The 15,887-nt window shown below is 42.9% G+C and overlaps 1 protein-coding gene across 1 annotated transcript; it reads left to right on the top strand.

The window, feature by feature from the left end:
- The first annotated feature begins 7,896 nt into the window (after nt 1–7,896).
- Nucleotides 7,897–14,378, top strand: IFT22 (intraflagellar transport 22). Its single transcript, XM_036310854.1, has 5 exons — nt 7,897–8,034; nt 11,764–11,840; nt 11,967–12,056; nt 12,356–12,558; nt 13,451–14,378. The coding sequence occupies exons 1-5, from the start codon at nt 7,996–7,998 to the stop codon at nt 13,597–13,599; spliced, it is 558 nt and encodes a 185-aa protein (XP_036166747.1). The 5' UTR covers nt 7,897–7,995; the 3' UTR covers nt 13,600–14,378.
- The last annotated feature ends 1,509 nt before the right edge of the window (nt 14,379–15,887 follow it).

The raw sequence follows: 15,887 nt of genomic DNA, 5'->3' as shown, positions 1-15,887 counted from the left end.
CAGAAATCTAAGTAGATGCTTCATGTCAAAAAGAGGGTGGAGACAAAATTCCCTCAAATTTTTCCAGATGTGAAAAGGAACAACTTTTTTGAGTTCCCTGGACTTTTGAAACTTTTAATTTTTTAAATACATACAAAGGAATGTGTATAATATTTGATAGTTATGAAGTAATATTAATAAAATAACCACCTGGGAACATTTAATAGTGCCAGAAAGTAAGAAAGAGCTCACAGAAGGACAGAGAGATTTCAAAAAGACACAAAAACCAACTTAAAAGTTTCCCCCAATGGCCAAATCAAGGATAATTTAAGCATCAAAATAAACAACAGATTACAGTTGACCCCTAAACAATGCAGGGGTTAGAAGTGCCCACTCCTACTTGGTTGAAAATCTACATATAACTTTTGATTTTCCCAAAACCTATCTACCCTTGGCATCCGCAGGGGATTAGTTCTAGGACCCCCTGCCAATGCTAAAAATCATGGATGCTCAGGTCCCCTACATCCAAAGGGCCCAGAAGAGTTGGAGAACAGCCTGAGAAACAGCACGGACGCCTAGAGAGACAAGGAGGAGATGGGGGAAGAATCCACAGTAGATATGGATGGGAAATAGACTGGATAGATAGGCAGTAGCCGATTTACACAGAGCTTTCAAGTATTATCAATGCACACAGTACTGCTGATTTTGGAACCCTCCACATCCTCAAACTCCCAACTGCTGATTGAAAATAGCACATGTATTTATTGGGGGTGGGAGGGTGGGGGGAACGCATATAAGTGGACCCAATTCAAACCCATGTTGCTCAAGGGTCAACTGCATAACCAAGTGAATAAAATAGGAAAGCAGGAACCAGGAGAGAGAGAAATAATATGGCCCCACAATGTCATTCCTAAGTATCTACTTACCCAACAGAAATGAAAACTTATGTCCACACAAAGCTTTATTTCTAGCAGCTGTGTTTATAATAGCCCCAAACTAGAAATAGCCCAACCCAAATGTCAACCAACAAGAGAATGGATCAACAAACGATGGTATATTTATATGTGGAATACTACTCAGCAATAAAAAGGAATGAACTATTGATACACACAACATGGATAAATATCAAAAATATTATACTGAGTGAAAGGAGCCAGATACAAAAAAGTATGTATTGTCTGATTCCACTTATATGAAATCCTAGATCAGGCAAAACTAACCTATAGTGACAAAATGTATAAGAGATTTCCTAAGGGCAGGGTTAGGAGGAAGTTGAGTGGAAAGAAATGTGAGAGAACTGATTGGGTCATGGAAATATTCTGTATCTTGAGTAAAATAGTAATGATATGAGTCTATACATTTTCAAAATTCAAAGAACAGTTAAAATAGGTATACTATGATATATGTTTATGTTTAAATTTAGTCATTTATAACTTTTTTTAAAATATATTTTATTGATTTTTTACAGAGAGGAAGGGAGAAGGGATAGAGAGTTAGAAACATCGATGAGAGAGAAACATCGATCAGCTGCCTCCTGCACACCTCCTACTGGGGATGTGACCGCAACTAAGGTACATGCCCTTGGCCAGAATCGAACCTGTGACCCTTCAGTTCCCAGGCCAACGCTCTATCCACTGAGCCAAACCGGTTAGGGCATAGACATTTATAACTTAACTAGTGGCCCTGTGCACAGAATTTGTGCACATTAAAAGGGAATTATTTAAAGGAAATATTTTAATATTGTTATTTGCCCTTTCTCTATAATAGAAGTGTCAGAGATGAAAGAAAATTAGTAAAATATATATGAAAATCTCCCTCATGTCAGAGTCTGGGGCCCACCACGGAACCCAGAGTCAAGTCCCCGCCCACCCACGTGTGCCTCAAAATCGCAAGAGACCCAGACCCGGCCGGCCCCATCCCCATCAAGCCACTCAGGGCAAGGGGCACAGCCTCAGGTCCCCCATCAAGTCCCGCCGGGTGGGGCGGGGGGCACGGCCTTAGGTCCCCCAGAGTAGCCTCAGATCCCCCAGCCCAGTGCCAGGGTAGGGGGGGTGCAGCCTCAGGTCCCCCGGCCCCGGCGCAAGGGCACGAGGGCGCAAGGGTGTGAAGACCATTTGCATATTAGCTCTTTATTATATAGGATAATGTTGATTTTTTTTTTAAAGGACAGACTCAACTAGTAAAGTGTTTGTTCTTCCCCCTTTTTCTTCCCTTAATTGCAGGCATAATGTCTGGAGGCACAGCAGCTACCTTTTGACTAAGAGGTAACAAACATGAGAACAAATATTAAAGCTAATGATAGCAGAGAATAAAAGGTGGAAAGAGCCATTTTCCACTCCCTGCTGCCTGAGGCTATTTTTGAGCTGCTTTACCATCCCTAGACTATTAAGCTCCAAACCTTATTGCCACTGTTACAGGTTTTGTTAGTTTAGTCAAATTAATTCCCAACCTTGCCCACTCACCAAAAGGTCTCAGGTTCGATTCAGGTCAAGAGTGTACCTGGGTCACAGGTTCTAACCCTGGTCCCAGTCAAGGCGCCTGCGGGGAGCAGGCCTAAGCCGTCAGTCGCACATCCTTAGCGCTGCTGCTGCTGCACTCACCAGCTGTCAGCCCAGCGCTCCCCCTGCAGGAGCGCACTGACCACCAGGGGGTAGCTCCTGTGTTGAGTGTCTGCCCCCTGGTGGTCAGTGCGCATCATAGCGACTGACCAACCGGTCGTTCAGCCGTTTGGTCGATTTGCATATTACCCTTTAATTATATAGTATGTCCTGTCCACTGTAGTAATCAAAACTCTGTGTTTTATTCAAAGTTAAAGCCACCACCACCCTCTACCCCATCCCTACCTTCAGCCCCAGGCAATCTTCAGGCTGGTAGGACTGAAGGAGAAAGGCACATGGCACATGGCCATCTTCTTTCCTCTTTGCTAGTCTTGTCTACTCCTGCTCCCCCAAGTCTCATTCCAGGCTACTTCAGGCTATTCCACAGTTGAGATTGGGGTGAGGTAGGAGAGAGAGTAGGTTTTATTTAACAGCTGCAGATATAATCCAGCACTGGTGTCCTCTGGCCATAGCAGATGCCCCACGCTGATTTGTATATCATTAGGGAAGTTTTAAGGGTTCCTGGAACCTTCATGACACAGGCTCTGACTACTGCTTCCTTATAATGCACTGCCCCCGATAAAGGCTTGCAATGACCTCCCTAAGCTTTGGTATCCAGTAATCCACCTTCTCTGGGAAGTTCACCTCCTCCAGGGGGTTCTCACAGGCAAAATCCAAAATGGCTCAAAGTCCACCCACTCCCACCTCAGGTCTCTTGGAAAATCTTTTGTGTCCTTAGTGACTCCCAGTGCACCCTCTTTCTTTCCCTACCCTCTTGCTTTAGACCAGATCTCCCTATGGCTTCTCAAGCCTATCCTCATGCTGCCCAAATTCCAGGGGCCGAAGGTTCTCTGAAGCCTCATCTCTCACTTGACCCAAGGTGAGCAAACGGCATACTCTCCAAATAAAGTCTCCCTCTCCCTCTTCAAATTCATGGCTCTTTGATAAGTTCCAGGTGATGTGCTAAGTCCTATAGAAATGGACTAGAATCTGGAAGGCACTTACCATGTTTTGTGAGCCTTTAAAGCCTCAGCCAAAATCAGAAGAGTCACGTTTTGGCAACTGTTACAGGTCTGTTTGTATATAGAGCTATGTAGAATGGGGATCTATAAGAGGTATGAAGAAAAATGTTATACAGACAATAGAGTGGTGAAGTCCTGGGGTGAGAGAGGGGAGTGGGCAGGGGCAGGCTGGAAAGGGTCAATGGGAGAAAAAAGGGGGCATATGTAATACTTTCAACAATAAATATTTTTTAAAAAAGAAAAATATTGAAGGATGCATCCAAGATTGTTAGCATGAATTTCCTGTTGGGGGTTTACTCATTATCTGTCTCTTCACTGGAACAAAAACTTCAAGTTAAAAAAAAGGGAAGGGGAGAGGTCATGGATGAAGTAAAGAAGCCAAAGGAAAAAGGAAAAAGATTGCACCAAAAGAAAGCAAATACATGATCATATTTAGCCATTATTATAAGACGGCATCTATGTGTGAACATATGTTTAAAGATATTAAGTGAAAACTTTTTAAAAAGTGATTAATAATGTCCATCTTACCACATTCAATGATTGGTTCTCAGTTGTCACTTTACCTGACCTCACTTGGTATCCAGGGATCACTCCCTCTCTTGTGACACTGTCCTCGCTTGACTTGCATGATGCATTGCTCCTACTTTTCCTCTCACTTCTCTGGATTTTTTTTTTTTTTTTTTTTTTTTGTCTTCTGGGCTGGATTATCATCTAAATAGCAGAGTGCCCCTTAAGCAAAAGCAGTCAGGGCACTCTCTGTCTACACTTATCTTCTCTGCTTACACTTACTCCCTACTTGTTTCTACCTAGTCCATGGCCTTAACGGCACTCCATATGCTGATTGATATCTCTTCCAGATTTATATCTGTAGTCTTGACCTCTCCCATAAGATACAGAATCTCATGCTCCATTTGTCCCTCAACAACTAACAGGCATTTCAAAACTGACATAATAAACACAGAACTCTTAATCTCCTGCCCCCTAACACTGCTCCTCCCCTAGGCTTCCCAAGTCTGGTAATGGGAAGCAACGGCATACTCTCATTCACACAACCATGTAAGTGAATGCCCTGGAAGTCATTCTTAACTTCTCTTTCCTTTACACCTAACATCTAACCCATCAGCAACTCCTGCTGGCTCTGCCTTCAAACTGTGTCCCCAGTCCAGCCTCCACTGTTGCCACCATCATCCCTCTCTTAAGCTACATGAATACCTTCCTAATTGGTACCTATATGTCCACTGTTGCCCCCTTTGCTCCACACAGCAGCCTGTGATCACTTTTTTAAAATAATAAAATTGTTTTATTCCTAATTTTTAGTTGCCATACAGTTTACAAGTACACTTTTACTCTGATAACATGGCTTTGTAACTAGCAAAGCAGTTGAACTAACACCCATAAGTACAGGTGGGGAGACAAGAACATCCACTAATGTTTCTCTACATAAATTATTCTTTTAATGTCACTTTTTTATTTTTTTTAAATATATTTTATTGATTTTTTACAGAAAGGAAGGGAGAGAGATAGAGAGCTAGAAACATCGATGAGAGAGAAACATCGATCAGCTGCCTCCAGCACATCTCCCACTGGGGATGTGCCCGCAACCCAGGTACATGCCCTTGACCGGAATCGAACCTGGGACCCTTCAGTCCACAGGCCAACGCTCCATCCACTGAGCCAAACCGGTTTTGGCTAATGTCACTTTTTTAAAACAACGGCAAATAGATTACATAATGTACGTGGGCAAAAAGGCAATTAAGTAAATCTCTTGAAACACTAATTGTATAACAAACAGTGTATATTATCAACAGTTACATGATTCACACCAAAATGACAACATCCTAAAAAGTATTCCTTTTAATGGATAGTTTTATCAATAAAATATTTCATATCTTTTAATACTCTGGTACTACAGGAAATGCTCATATACTTCAGGAAAATTAAATGTAGGTCTAGTCATTAGATTAATAAAGGATTCTTTTCCATTAGCTTTTATTAATAAAAGAATCACAATTAGTTCATAAATAAAACAGGAAAATTATTAATTATGTGATTTGAGGTTTAGGTTGAAAGCATGTAAAAGTTAGTTTGATATACAGCAAATTTATACACCACACTAAAACCAACTGTTTAATATTTTTGGCTTGTGTGAACTGCCCATAGTGAAAAAAAGAGCAAACGTTTTAATGATGGAAGATACTTAAAACATAAATCAGATCATGTCAATTCCCTGCTCAGGAACCCTCCATAATGATTTTTGGGCTAGCCAGTTTCCTAGCCAGTGTCAGCTTTCCCCTTACCACCTCTGCCCTCATTGTTAAGAAAATCAATGTGCTTCCCTACCCCACCCTCCCACCCCCCAGATTCCCTTGCACTTAGGGAAGCCATGTGATTTAGTTCTAACCAATGAGACATAAGGTGAAATCACTGGATGGGGACTCTAAGCTGCTGTTTTCCTGAGAAAAGGGAAGACTCTTGTGCCACACATCCTTTGACATTTGTTCTCTTTTGTTCTTGCCTAAAAAACAAATAAGCAAACCAACAAACAAAGGTAGAGCATCCGTGCCAGAGGTGTCAGGACAGGGAGACGGGATCTTGTTCCATGAGCAGCTGCATCAGTTCTTGTATGCCCATCTTTGATTCCTTGTTAATTGAGAAAAAGTGAATCCATCACTTGGTTAAAGCACTGTGTTGACGTTTGTTACACACGGCCAAATACAATCCTGGCACAGGCTTCCCATCACCTTAGAACAAATTCCCAAAGTCTTACATGATCTCTCCAACAGCATCCCCTACCGCACTCTCCCTTATTCTTCCTGCACCACCGCATGGGCCCTCTGGGCTGACTTTGGAAGATGCCAAGTTCATTTCCACCTCAGTATTTTTGCCTTCCCTGTTCTGCTTGAAAAGCTATTCCTTCAGATCTCTCACATCATTTGTCTGAGCCCTCTCTTCATTCAGTGTTCTGCTTTAATGTCACCTCTGCACCAAGATCTTGCCTTAGCCCTACTTGGTTTGGCTCAGTGGATAGAGTGTCAGCCTGTCGACTGAAGGGTCCCAGGTTCCATTCTGGTCAAGGGCATGTACCTTGGTTGCCCAGTGAGGGGTGTGCAGGAGGCAGCTGATGCATGTTTCTCTCTCATCGATGTTTCTGGCTCTCTATTCTCCTCCCTTCCTCCCCTCCCTGTAAAAAAATCAATACAATATATATTTTTTAAAGTTAAATGTGTTTTTTTTAAAAATCTTGCCTTAACCATTCCATCCAAAATTGGCTTTCACACTCTAACTCTTCAGTGGTTTATTTTTATTCATAACACTTACCACTATCTAAAATTGTCTCTACCTGAGAGAATGTTATTAATTTACTTGTTTACGTAATATCCATCTACTCTACTGGAATGGTAGGTTCAAGAGGTACAGAAACACTCCTAGTACCTGGAAGAGTGCCTGCTATAAAGTAGGCATTCAAGTTATTGATTGAACCAATCAATCCGTTCATGGCATCTTGATACTGAAGCAGACTCTTCCTTACAGTTCACTCAGCAGCTCTTTGTAATACAGAGACTGTCTATCCTACCAAAAGTAAAGATTGGGTTTATTTTAGTTGTTTTTGGTGTTCGTTTCTTTTTATCACGTCAGCACTTTTTTTGGATTAGCATATCTCCTATCGGCACTCTTGGCACACAGACGCTTACTTTCATGGCCTCACCCGAAGTTCTGGACTGGGTCTGTCATCTAAAACGGACCTAATGACTAGCTTTAGGAGCGATGCGTCCAGACACCGGCGCTGACAATGAACACGCCAGGCCGTTAGCCTCATGGTTTCTTCCGGATCCCCCAAATGAGGCTGAGCGATGACCCCTTTACAGAAACCAGAAGCTCGTTTCCTTGACCTCTTCCAGACTGTGCCGGGGATTTCTTAAATCCGTTCTCAGTGCGGCCACTTTCACGCCCGAGTGATACCGGCGTCAGAGGGCCTGTTCCTGCCCAGCTCCGCCTTGCCTGAGCGGTCGGAGTTACAGCGAGGAATACAAGATCGAGGATCCGCAAATACAGAGACAGAGGCCAGACTCGCGAGCTCTACGGTTCTCCCCGCTCAAAAGAGCGTCTGGCTCCGGGCTTTTGTTTCCCTCCTCCCTCTCCCTGTGCCTCGTGCGCCGACTTTCAGCCTGAAGCCCACGCCCCGCTGCCCGGGACACCGCATCCGACCCGGAGCTTTCCAGCGCCCAGACCCCGGCGCCCGGAACCCGCCCACTCCCGTCGGCCCCCGCGGGCCGCTCCCGTCTCCATGGAAACGAAGACAGCCAATCAGCGCGGCGACTTCCGCTCCGGTCTGACATCAGTGCGGTCTCAGACAGCGCTGGAGTGGGCTCCGGTGGGCCTGCTGTCGGCGGGCCGGGATGCTGAAGGCCAAGATCCTTTTCGTGGGGCCCTGCGAGGTGAGGCCGGGGCCGGGGGCGGCGAGCGGAGGCGGGGGTACGCCGGTAGCGCCCCCCCAAGAAGTGGGACCGGGTCCCACCGCGCCCACCTGGTGTGTGTGCGTCGCTGGCCTCACCAGGAACTCTGCGTCTCCAGACACTGACCCTGTTTCATTGAGGCCTGAAGGCCCAAGCTAGTGAGTGGCGTTATGGAACCAGAACCTAGATCTCACTTTGCATTCGAGGTTGTCCCTAATGAATATGACTGTGGGACGAGGAAACTAGGAGGAGGAACGATTGGGCGATTACCTGGTCTTGGAACAATTAGCTATTAATATACGGATGATGGTGATGGTGGAGATTAAATCTATGTGTGTACTTCACACCATACACAAAAATAAAATTCAGATGGACTAAAGCTAAACGTGTAAAAAAACACTGTGGAAGTAGTAAATGAATGGGAATTTGCATTTTATTGATGCGGTTGGCTCAGGAAGGACACTTGGAAAACACTGTAGTAGATGAATAGATACGTTTTAAATCTTCAGATAAGGGAATGTCTTCTTATGTACAACACAAAAATGAAGAAGCCTTAAAAGAAATGACAGAGAAGCTAAAGGTTAGGGAAAGTATTTGCAAAATAAATCCAAAGAAAGGATTGATAGATAGTTCACAAGGAAAGTTTAAATATCAGTAAAGAAAAGAGAACTCAATAGAAAACTGAGCAAAAGCTCTGCACACAAGAAATACAACTGACTAATAGGTGTGAGAAGATGCCCAACTTCACAGTCACAAGAACACAAGTTAAAACAAAAAGATGACATTCATTTACCCATCAGATTGGATGAGAAAAGTTTAGAAGATTGATAACACCCAGGACTCAGATGCTTGCAGGGAAATGAGTACTCGAGGATTCTGTTGATGGAGCTATAAATTGATAACAGCTTTTTTGGTGATAAAATTATTAAAATTTAAAATGTGCCTTTTAGAGCTGCATTTACATTTCTCAGAATCTACAGTAGCTGGATTCTTGTCCATGTTCCCCATGAGTCATGTTCAATACTGAAAAGCTGGAAACATCCTAGGTGCCATCAGTAAAAGAATGTCTAAATAAACGAAGGTACATTCTTACTCTGGAAGTCTGCAGCAGTTAAACAAAACAAGGCAAGTCTGTGTGTACTGACATGGAGAACTCTCCAGGACATAAATTATTAAGTGAAATAGACAAGTAATAACAGTATGCAGAGAATTATGAAAAGCAAAACAAGCACAGATATATTTTTAATGGAAATTCTCAAATATATACAAGGGAGAAAGAACTATGAACTCCATCACCCAGCTTCCACAACGGAATATATGTCTGCATATACATCTCTCTTTCCCTCGCTACTCTTCAAACTTTCTAACTTCCTGTTCCTTTAACATGCTGCATCTGCCCTGGTGCCTCTGAACTGGCTATTTTCCCTGCTAGGAAGTCTCAGTTGACTCATTGTCATTCAAACCTCAATTTAAACTTCATGTAGGCTTTCCGCGACCATCCAATTCAAAGTCTCTATCATATCACCCTGCTTTATTATTTTTATCCTAGTACTTATCACTACCTCAGCTTTTTGTAAAGAGAGAGAAAGAGAAACATCGATATGAGAGAAAGACATCGATATGAGAGAGAAACATTGATATGAGAGAGAAACATCAATTGATTGCCTCCCGAATGCACCCTGACCAGGGATCAAACCACAATCTCGGTTTGTGCCATAACCAGGAATCAAACCTACCACCTTCTGGTGTTCAGAACGATGCTTCAACCAACTGAGCCATACTGGCCAGGGCTGATCTTTTTCTAATTTATCAACAGCTCCTGAAACAAGGTAGACACTTAAAAACACCTTATGGACCTAACAGGCAATTTCTTCATTTTCCCATAAGAACCCACCCCCTTAAGAAATTGGTTCAGCCAACTATAAACTTTATATATAAACTTTAAGAGCATAGATGAAATATACAAATATACTTTAATGATGTTTAATGTATCAGTGTAACTATATACACATTTAAAGGTACATTAAGCTATATGTTAATTTAGAAATACTGTTTTATTCCATTCTTGCATTTCATGGCAGTTTTCTTCAAGCCCCTTACCTGCATCTTTGACACCCAAGTCGTCTTTATGACTAGAGCCACTTTTTGGATCACTTAACAAAGCACACCACCTAAGCAGGTTAGGACATAGCACTTTTTGAATCTGTATGAACCTGTGTTCCTGGAAGTGTATTCCAGCTCGAAGAACTGTTCCTATAACATCAGGCCATTAGCTTTATTCATTCATCCTGTAGATCAGTGGTTCCCAAAGTGGGGCACACACCCCGCAGCGGGGGCATTTTGATATTTAAGGGGGGCAATTTGAGAATGAGTTATTAACAGTGAATTTTTTGCATTTCTTATGGTTCTAAGGGCCTCATATACAGTATATAAATATATATTGTGACATATTTATGCATTTCGGTTCTCTATTATATGTTTTGAAACTTTGCTATTTTTTCATATCCCTTCATATTATTATTTTTTTAACAGTTTCTTAGTGATTTCTTCCTCAGTACTTCAACTGTCCTTTCTTTTATTTTTCTCTTTCATGGCTGCCATGTTCTTTGGAAGCTTGTTTAGACCAAGTTAATGGCCTTTTAGGCTTCCTCCACATGAACAGGTGCTCACTTTTTGAATAATAAGAGCTATACGTCACAGCAGGGGCATCAGAATTTTAGAGATGCTTAGGTGGGGCATGGCCAAAAAAAGGTTGGGAACCACTGCTGTAGATAAATATTCATGATATCCAATTACTGTGTTATTGTTAACTGATAATTTGTGAAGCCATATCCTCAGGGAAAATGACTAAAGCAATGTTAAGCCCCTCCCCTCCTTTTCATTTATTTTTTTTCCCTGATTTTATTCAATGACGTCTACAAGCCTCCCAAACTGACATCGATTGAGACCATTCTAATCAAGCAGTTGGTGTTCAAAATAAAGTAATTGAAGTGCAGAGCATAATTTGAGAAATTTTTATAAGGACTGAAATGTAAGAGATTCCCCTTCTTCTAAGGAATAGTTTGGGTGGAGAAAAAAATTATTTTATATTCAGGAATATACAGTGTTTGTTAAATGAATGATGTAAATGTATAGAAAAGATCTGAAAAACATCATCATTGTTATGAAGGTATGAGATGGGAGGAGGGGCTAGGAGGGCTGTTAGTACTTTTTTTTTTCCTTTTTAGATAAGAATGTATTATCTAGAACTAGAAACAGTCCTGTATGAGAGTGTGGCCCAGCTCTGACTTGGAACTTCTCAGTGACCTTGAGGAGCCCCCTTCCCCTTTCTTGGCCTTTGTGGCTCCGTAATGAGCCCTGGCAGACTGTGGTTTTTCTTGAAGATGTGGGGAGGAGCAAGTGAGGAAAAGTTCACATTAATGATTTTGTTTCTGTTCTTAGAAAAGCTCACTGAGAACCAGCTGGGGAAATCCATGTGGGTAAAGTCACCCAGTGGCGGAGACAGTACTGGAATCCCCTGCTCCCTGGGTCCCAGAGCACTGTGCCCACCACGCATAGCAAGTTAGCGAGAGCCCTCTGCCCTGGCGATCCCAGAGTGGCTGTGGCCTACACGCCATTTCACCTGGTTCCAAGCCCGCTATTGGAGGGCTCATTTATAGTTGACTTTTCGATCTTCAGAAAAGATTTTTTTTATTATCTTCTTTTTCACAGAGTGGAAAAACCGTTTTGGCCAACTTCCTGACAGAATCTTCTGACATCACTGAATACAACCCAACTCAAGGAGTGAGGTGAGCCCTGAAGAATCTGTGTCCCAGAGAGACCCTGTCCCACCCTCCCTCTACGTGGGGTGCTGGTGGCATTCCAAAAGTATAATATTTCCGAAGTAGAGACGCTGCTGCTGTTTCTGCTTATAGGATCCTGGAGTTTGAGAACCCACACGTTACCAGCAACAACAAAGGCACCGCGTGCGAATTTGAGCTATGGGATTGTGGCGGCGATCCAAAGTACGTCTCCTTTAAGAGGGTTTGCTTCATGAAATGATTCAAAAATCATCTGCTAGCCAGGCCCCTTGGCCTAGCACACTTCCTAGCCTGTATTAGGGGCTTGGGAAACTTGTTTGGTGACATGCATTGCTCTTAAAACTTTAGTGATTAGGTTTTAATACAATGAGAAGTCATCTACCAATTATCAGTAGTAAGGAAGTCATCCATCAATTACCAATAGTAATTGATATTATTTTTAAAATCCATTCTTAGAAACCAGAACTACCTAACATTCACTGTAATCCTTTGCTGCCTTGCAGGTTCGAGTCTTGCTGGCCAGCCCTGATGAAGGACTCTCACGGAGTGGTGATCATCTTCAATGCTGACATCCCAAGCCACCTGAAGGAAATCGAGATGTGGTATTCCTGTTTTGTTCAGCAGCAGTTCTTACAGGATACTCAGTGTCTGTTAATTGCACACCACAAACCAGGTTCTGGAAGTGATAAAGGAAACCTGTCTTTATGTAAGAAGACTGCAATTCTCCTTTCTGCTTTTGTCTTCAGTGTTCTGGGCGTTTGTATATTGCTCTGTGTCTTTGAAAGCAGCAGCGATGTGCTGTTAGTGAGCACCTAGGCCAGCAGTTGCCAACCAGCGGTGGTCCGTGAGTTCCAAAAGGTTGGCGACCGCTGTCCTAGGCATTTGTTTTTCTCACCATGTAAATCAGAATTACCAGATTGGAAGATCTGCCATACCAACCAGGCCAGGATATAGACACTTTAAAAGCAGGTAGAGCCCAGCTGGCATAGCTCAGTGGTTGAGCATCAGCCTATGAACCAGGAGGTCACGGTTCGATTCCCAGTCAGGGCACATGCCTGGGTTGTGGACTCGATCCCCAGTGTGGGGCGTGCATGAGGCAGCCAATCAATGATTCTCTCTCATCATTGATGTTTTCCAGTCTCTCTCTCTCCCTCTCCCTTCCTCTCTGAAATCAATAAAAATATTTTTTTTAAATAAATAAAAGCAGGTAGATAACAAGAGGGGAAACACCTGGCTGTAGACACTCACCTGTCACTTTTTCCTGACTTGCCTTTTCTCAAGAAAAACTCCAATTTGCATGTGACTCCTACCATTACAGAAGTGACAGTGTGATCATAGGAGGTGACTGACAGTATTCAGCAATGTCTTCCTTTCTGGTATCAGAACAAAGAGGCCTGGCAGTGGCTTGTAGTGTTGTCGTCCTATTGTCAGGTGGCAGAGTGGTGAAGCCTTCTTGTGTTAAATTAGGTCAAGCAAGACACTTCATTTTTGGACTTTAGAAAGTCAAACAGTTGGCTTCTGTAAGACTCAGATCATTTGGAACAAGAAATGGCCCTCAGCAGAAGTTCGTGCCTAATTACCTTATTTTCCTTTTCAAGCACCGCCCTTGAACAAGCTGAAGCTGGTGCACTCGAACCTTGAGGATGAGCCTGAAGAGATCCGGATGGAATTCATAAAGTATTTGAAAAGCATCATCAACTCAGTGTCTGAGAGCAGAGACCGGGAGGAGATGTCAATTATCACCTAACTAGCCTTCACGTGGACTCTTCCACACCCCGAGCGAGGCCAGCTTCTTTCCCCTGCAGATCTGAAATCTTAGCGGGCCACTGACACTTTCTTCTCCCTGCGGCTCTATACGAAACGTTCCTCACCTGCCCGAAAGTACCAGTCACCCAAGGAGCTGGATCATTCCATCTGTTCTCTGTCTTAACCTAACCCTCTATTTCCCCAGGAGCAATGCTTTCGTATTTACTATTCCAGTGTTCGTGGTGACTTTATAGAATATAATAAGAATCCACTGTATCTCCATCTCTTGCGATTTAAAGGTTTTCAGGTTAGTTCAGTCTCTAATAAATATTTAATTTATTCAAGATTACAATCCACTTCCTCTACGTTCTCCCTAACGTGGTATTAGAGTGTCTGCACAGTGCTTGTGCCCTTGTTGGGGTGGGGCAGCTGTACTAAGGGCAGCTCCTTGGGTTCCCTCCCTGACCTCTGTCAAGATGTCAATGGCCACCCTACTGGCCATCTCTCACCAAGTGCAAGACTTGGTAAGGCTTGTAGCATGGGCTCTCCCCATGGAACCAGTAGTCCCCAGGCTGAGTTGGCCTCATTCCCGCTGGGGCTGGCCGTGCACATTTCTGAGAGCCATCTGTGTCCTCCACCCATCCCAGCTTTCTTTGTATATGTATGGCAGGATCATTTTATCTCTTGGCATTGCTGACCTGTCCAATTCATTCTCCATGCTCAGCTTACTGTAAATACAAGCTTAAAAAGAAAAATAAATTATTTTTATCTGATCTATAATGATTATCCCAGAGCTCAATAGAAAAATTAACCCAACAGCTTTCATTGCTGTTAATGGCCAGGTACAACCCTTATAAATCTTTGAATTGAGAAAAATGTGTTATTTTTTTTAGAATGTTTTTATTGATTTTTAGAGAGGAAGGGAGAGAGAAAAACATCAATATGAGAGAGAAACATCATCCAGCTAGCATGGCTCAGTGGTTGAGCATCAGCCTATGAACCAGGAGGTCACGGTTCCATTCCCGGTCAGGGCACATGCCCAGGTTGCAGGTTCGATCCCCAGTGTGGGGTGTGCAGAAGACAGCTGATCAATGATTCTCTCTCATCATTGGTGTTTCTATCTGTCTCTCCCTCCCTCTCCCTTCTTCTCTGAAATCAATAAAAAACATTTTTAAAAAAGAGAGAAACATCAACATCAATCGGTTGCCTCCAGCACATACCCAACAGGGAATGGAACCCATGACCTGGGCATATGCCCTGACCGGGAATTGAACCAGTGGCCTTTTGGTGCACGGGATGACGCTCAACCAACTGAGCCATACTGCCGAAGGCTGTTTTCGACTTTGTTGTTAATCCTCACACTTTTATTTATTTATTTATTTATTTATTTATTTATTTATTTATTTATTTATTTATTTATTTTAGAGAGAGTGGAAGAGCGGGTAAGAGAGAGAGAAACATCAACGTGAGAAAGACACGTCGATTGGTTGCCTCCTGCACGTTCCCCGATGCCCGACCGACCAGGGCAGGGATCCAGCCTGCAACCAAAGTATGTGCTCTTGACCAGAATGGAAACCGCGACCCTTCAGTTTGAGGGTGGACGCTCCAACCACTGAACAAACTGGCGAGGGCTGTTTTCTATTTTAATAGGCCACACATGCACAAGTTACAAGACGACATTCAATGAAGAAGTCTCCCTGTCTTCCCTCCCCCTCTGTTCCCCTTCTCCAAAAGCCCCCACCCTTATCTTCCATATTCTGTCAGAAGCAGTCTGTGTGCTTACAAAAAATTGTTTTATCAATGGACACAGTGGCAAATTATAATTTTTCTATAACTTGCTTTTTTCACTTTTATCATGGGGATTTGCATAATTCACATAACCACTTATATTGGCATGTTATATTAGATAGTTTAAATAACCACTTATGTTGACATATATTTTTATTGATGGACATTTTTAATGGTATTGAAAAACATTATTTGGGATATACATATGTTTAAACGTGGAATTTTAGGGAGGTGATTTCAACCGTCAGTCCTTTCAAGGGAAGGATAAAATAAGATTGCTGGCCTTGGCATCCTAGTTTTGATTTATGATTTCACAGAACTATTTTTTTATGATATATTTTTTATTGATTTCAGAGAGGAAAGGAGAGGGAGAGAGAGAGAGAAACCAATAATGAGAGAGAATCATTGATCGGCTGCCTCCTGCATGCCCCCTACTGGGGATTGAGCTCACAAGCCTGTCACGTGTCCTGAATGGGAGTTGAACCATGACCTCCTGGTTCA

This window comes from Myotis myotis, unplaced genomic scaffold (assembly GCF_014108235.1).
Source record: "Myotis myotis isolate mMyoMyo1 unplaced genomic scaffold, mMyoMyo1.p scaffold_m19_p_5, whole genome shotgun sequence".
Classification (NCBI taxonomy): domain Eukaryota; kingdom Metazoa; phylum Chordata; class Mammalia; order Chiroptera; family Vespertilionidae; genus Myotis; species Myotis myotis.
Note: the sequence above shows the minus strand (reverse complement) of the source record. Positions and strands in the feature narration are given on the sequence as shown.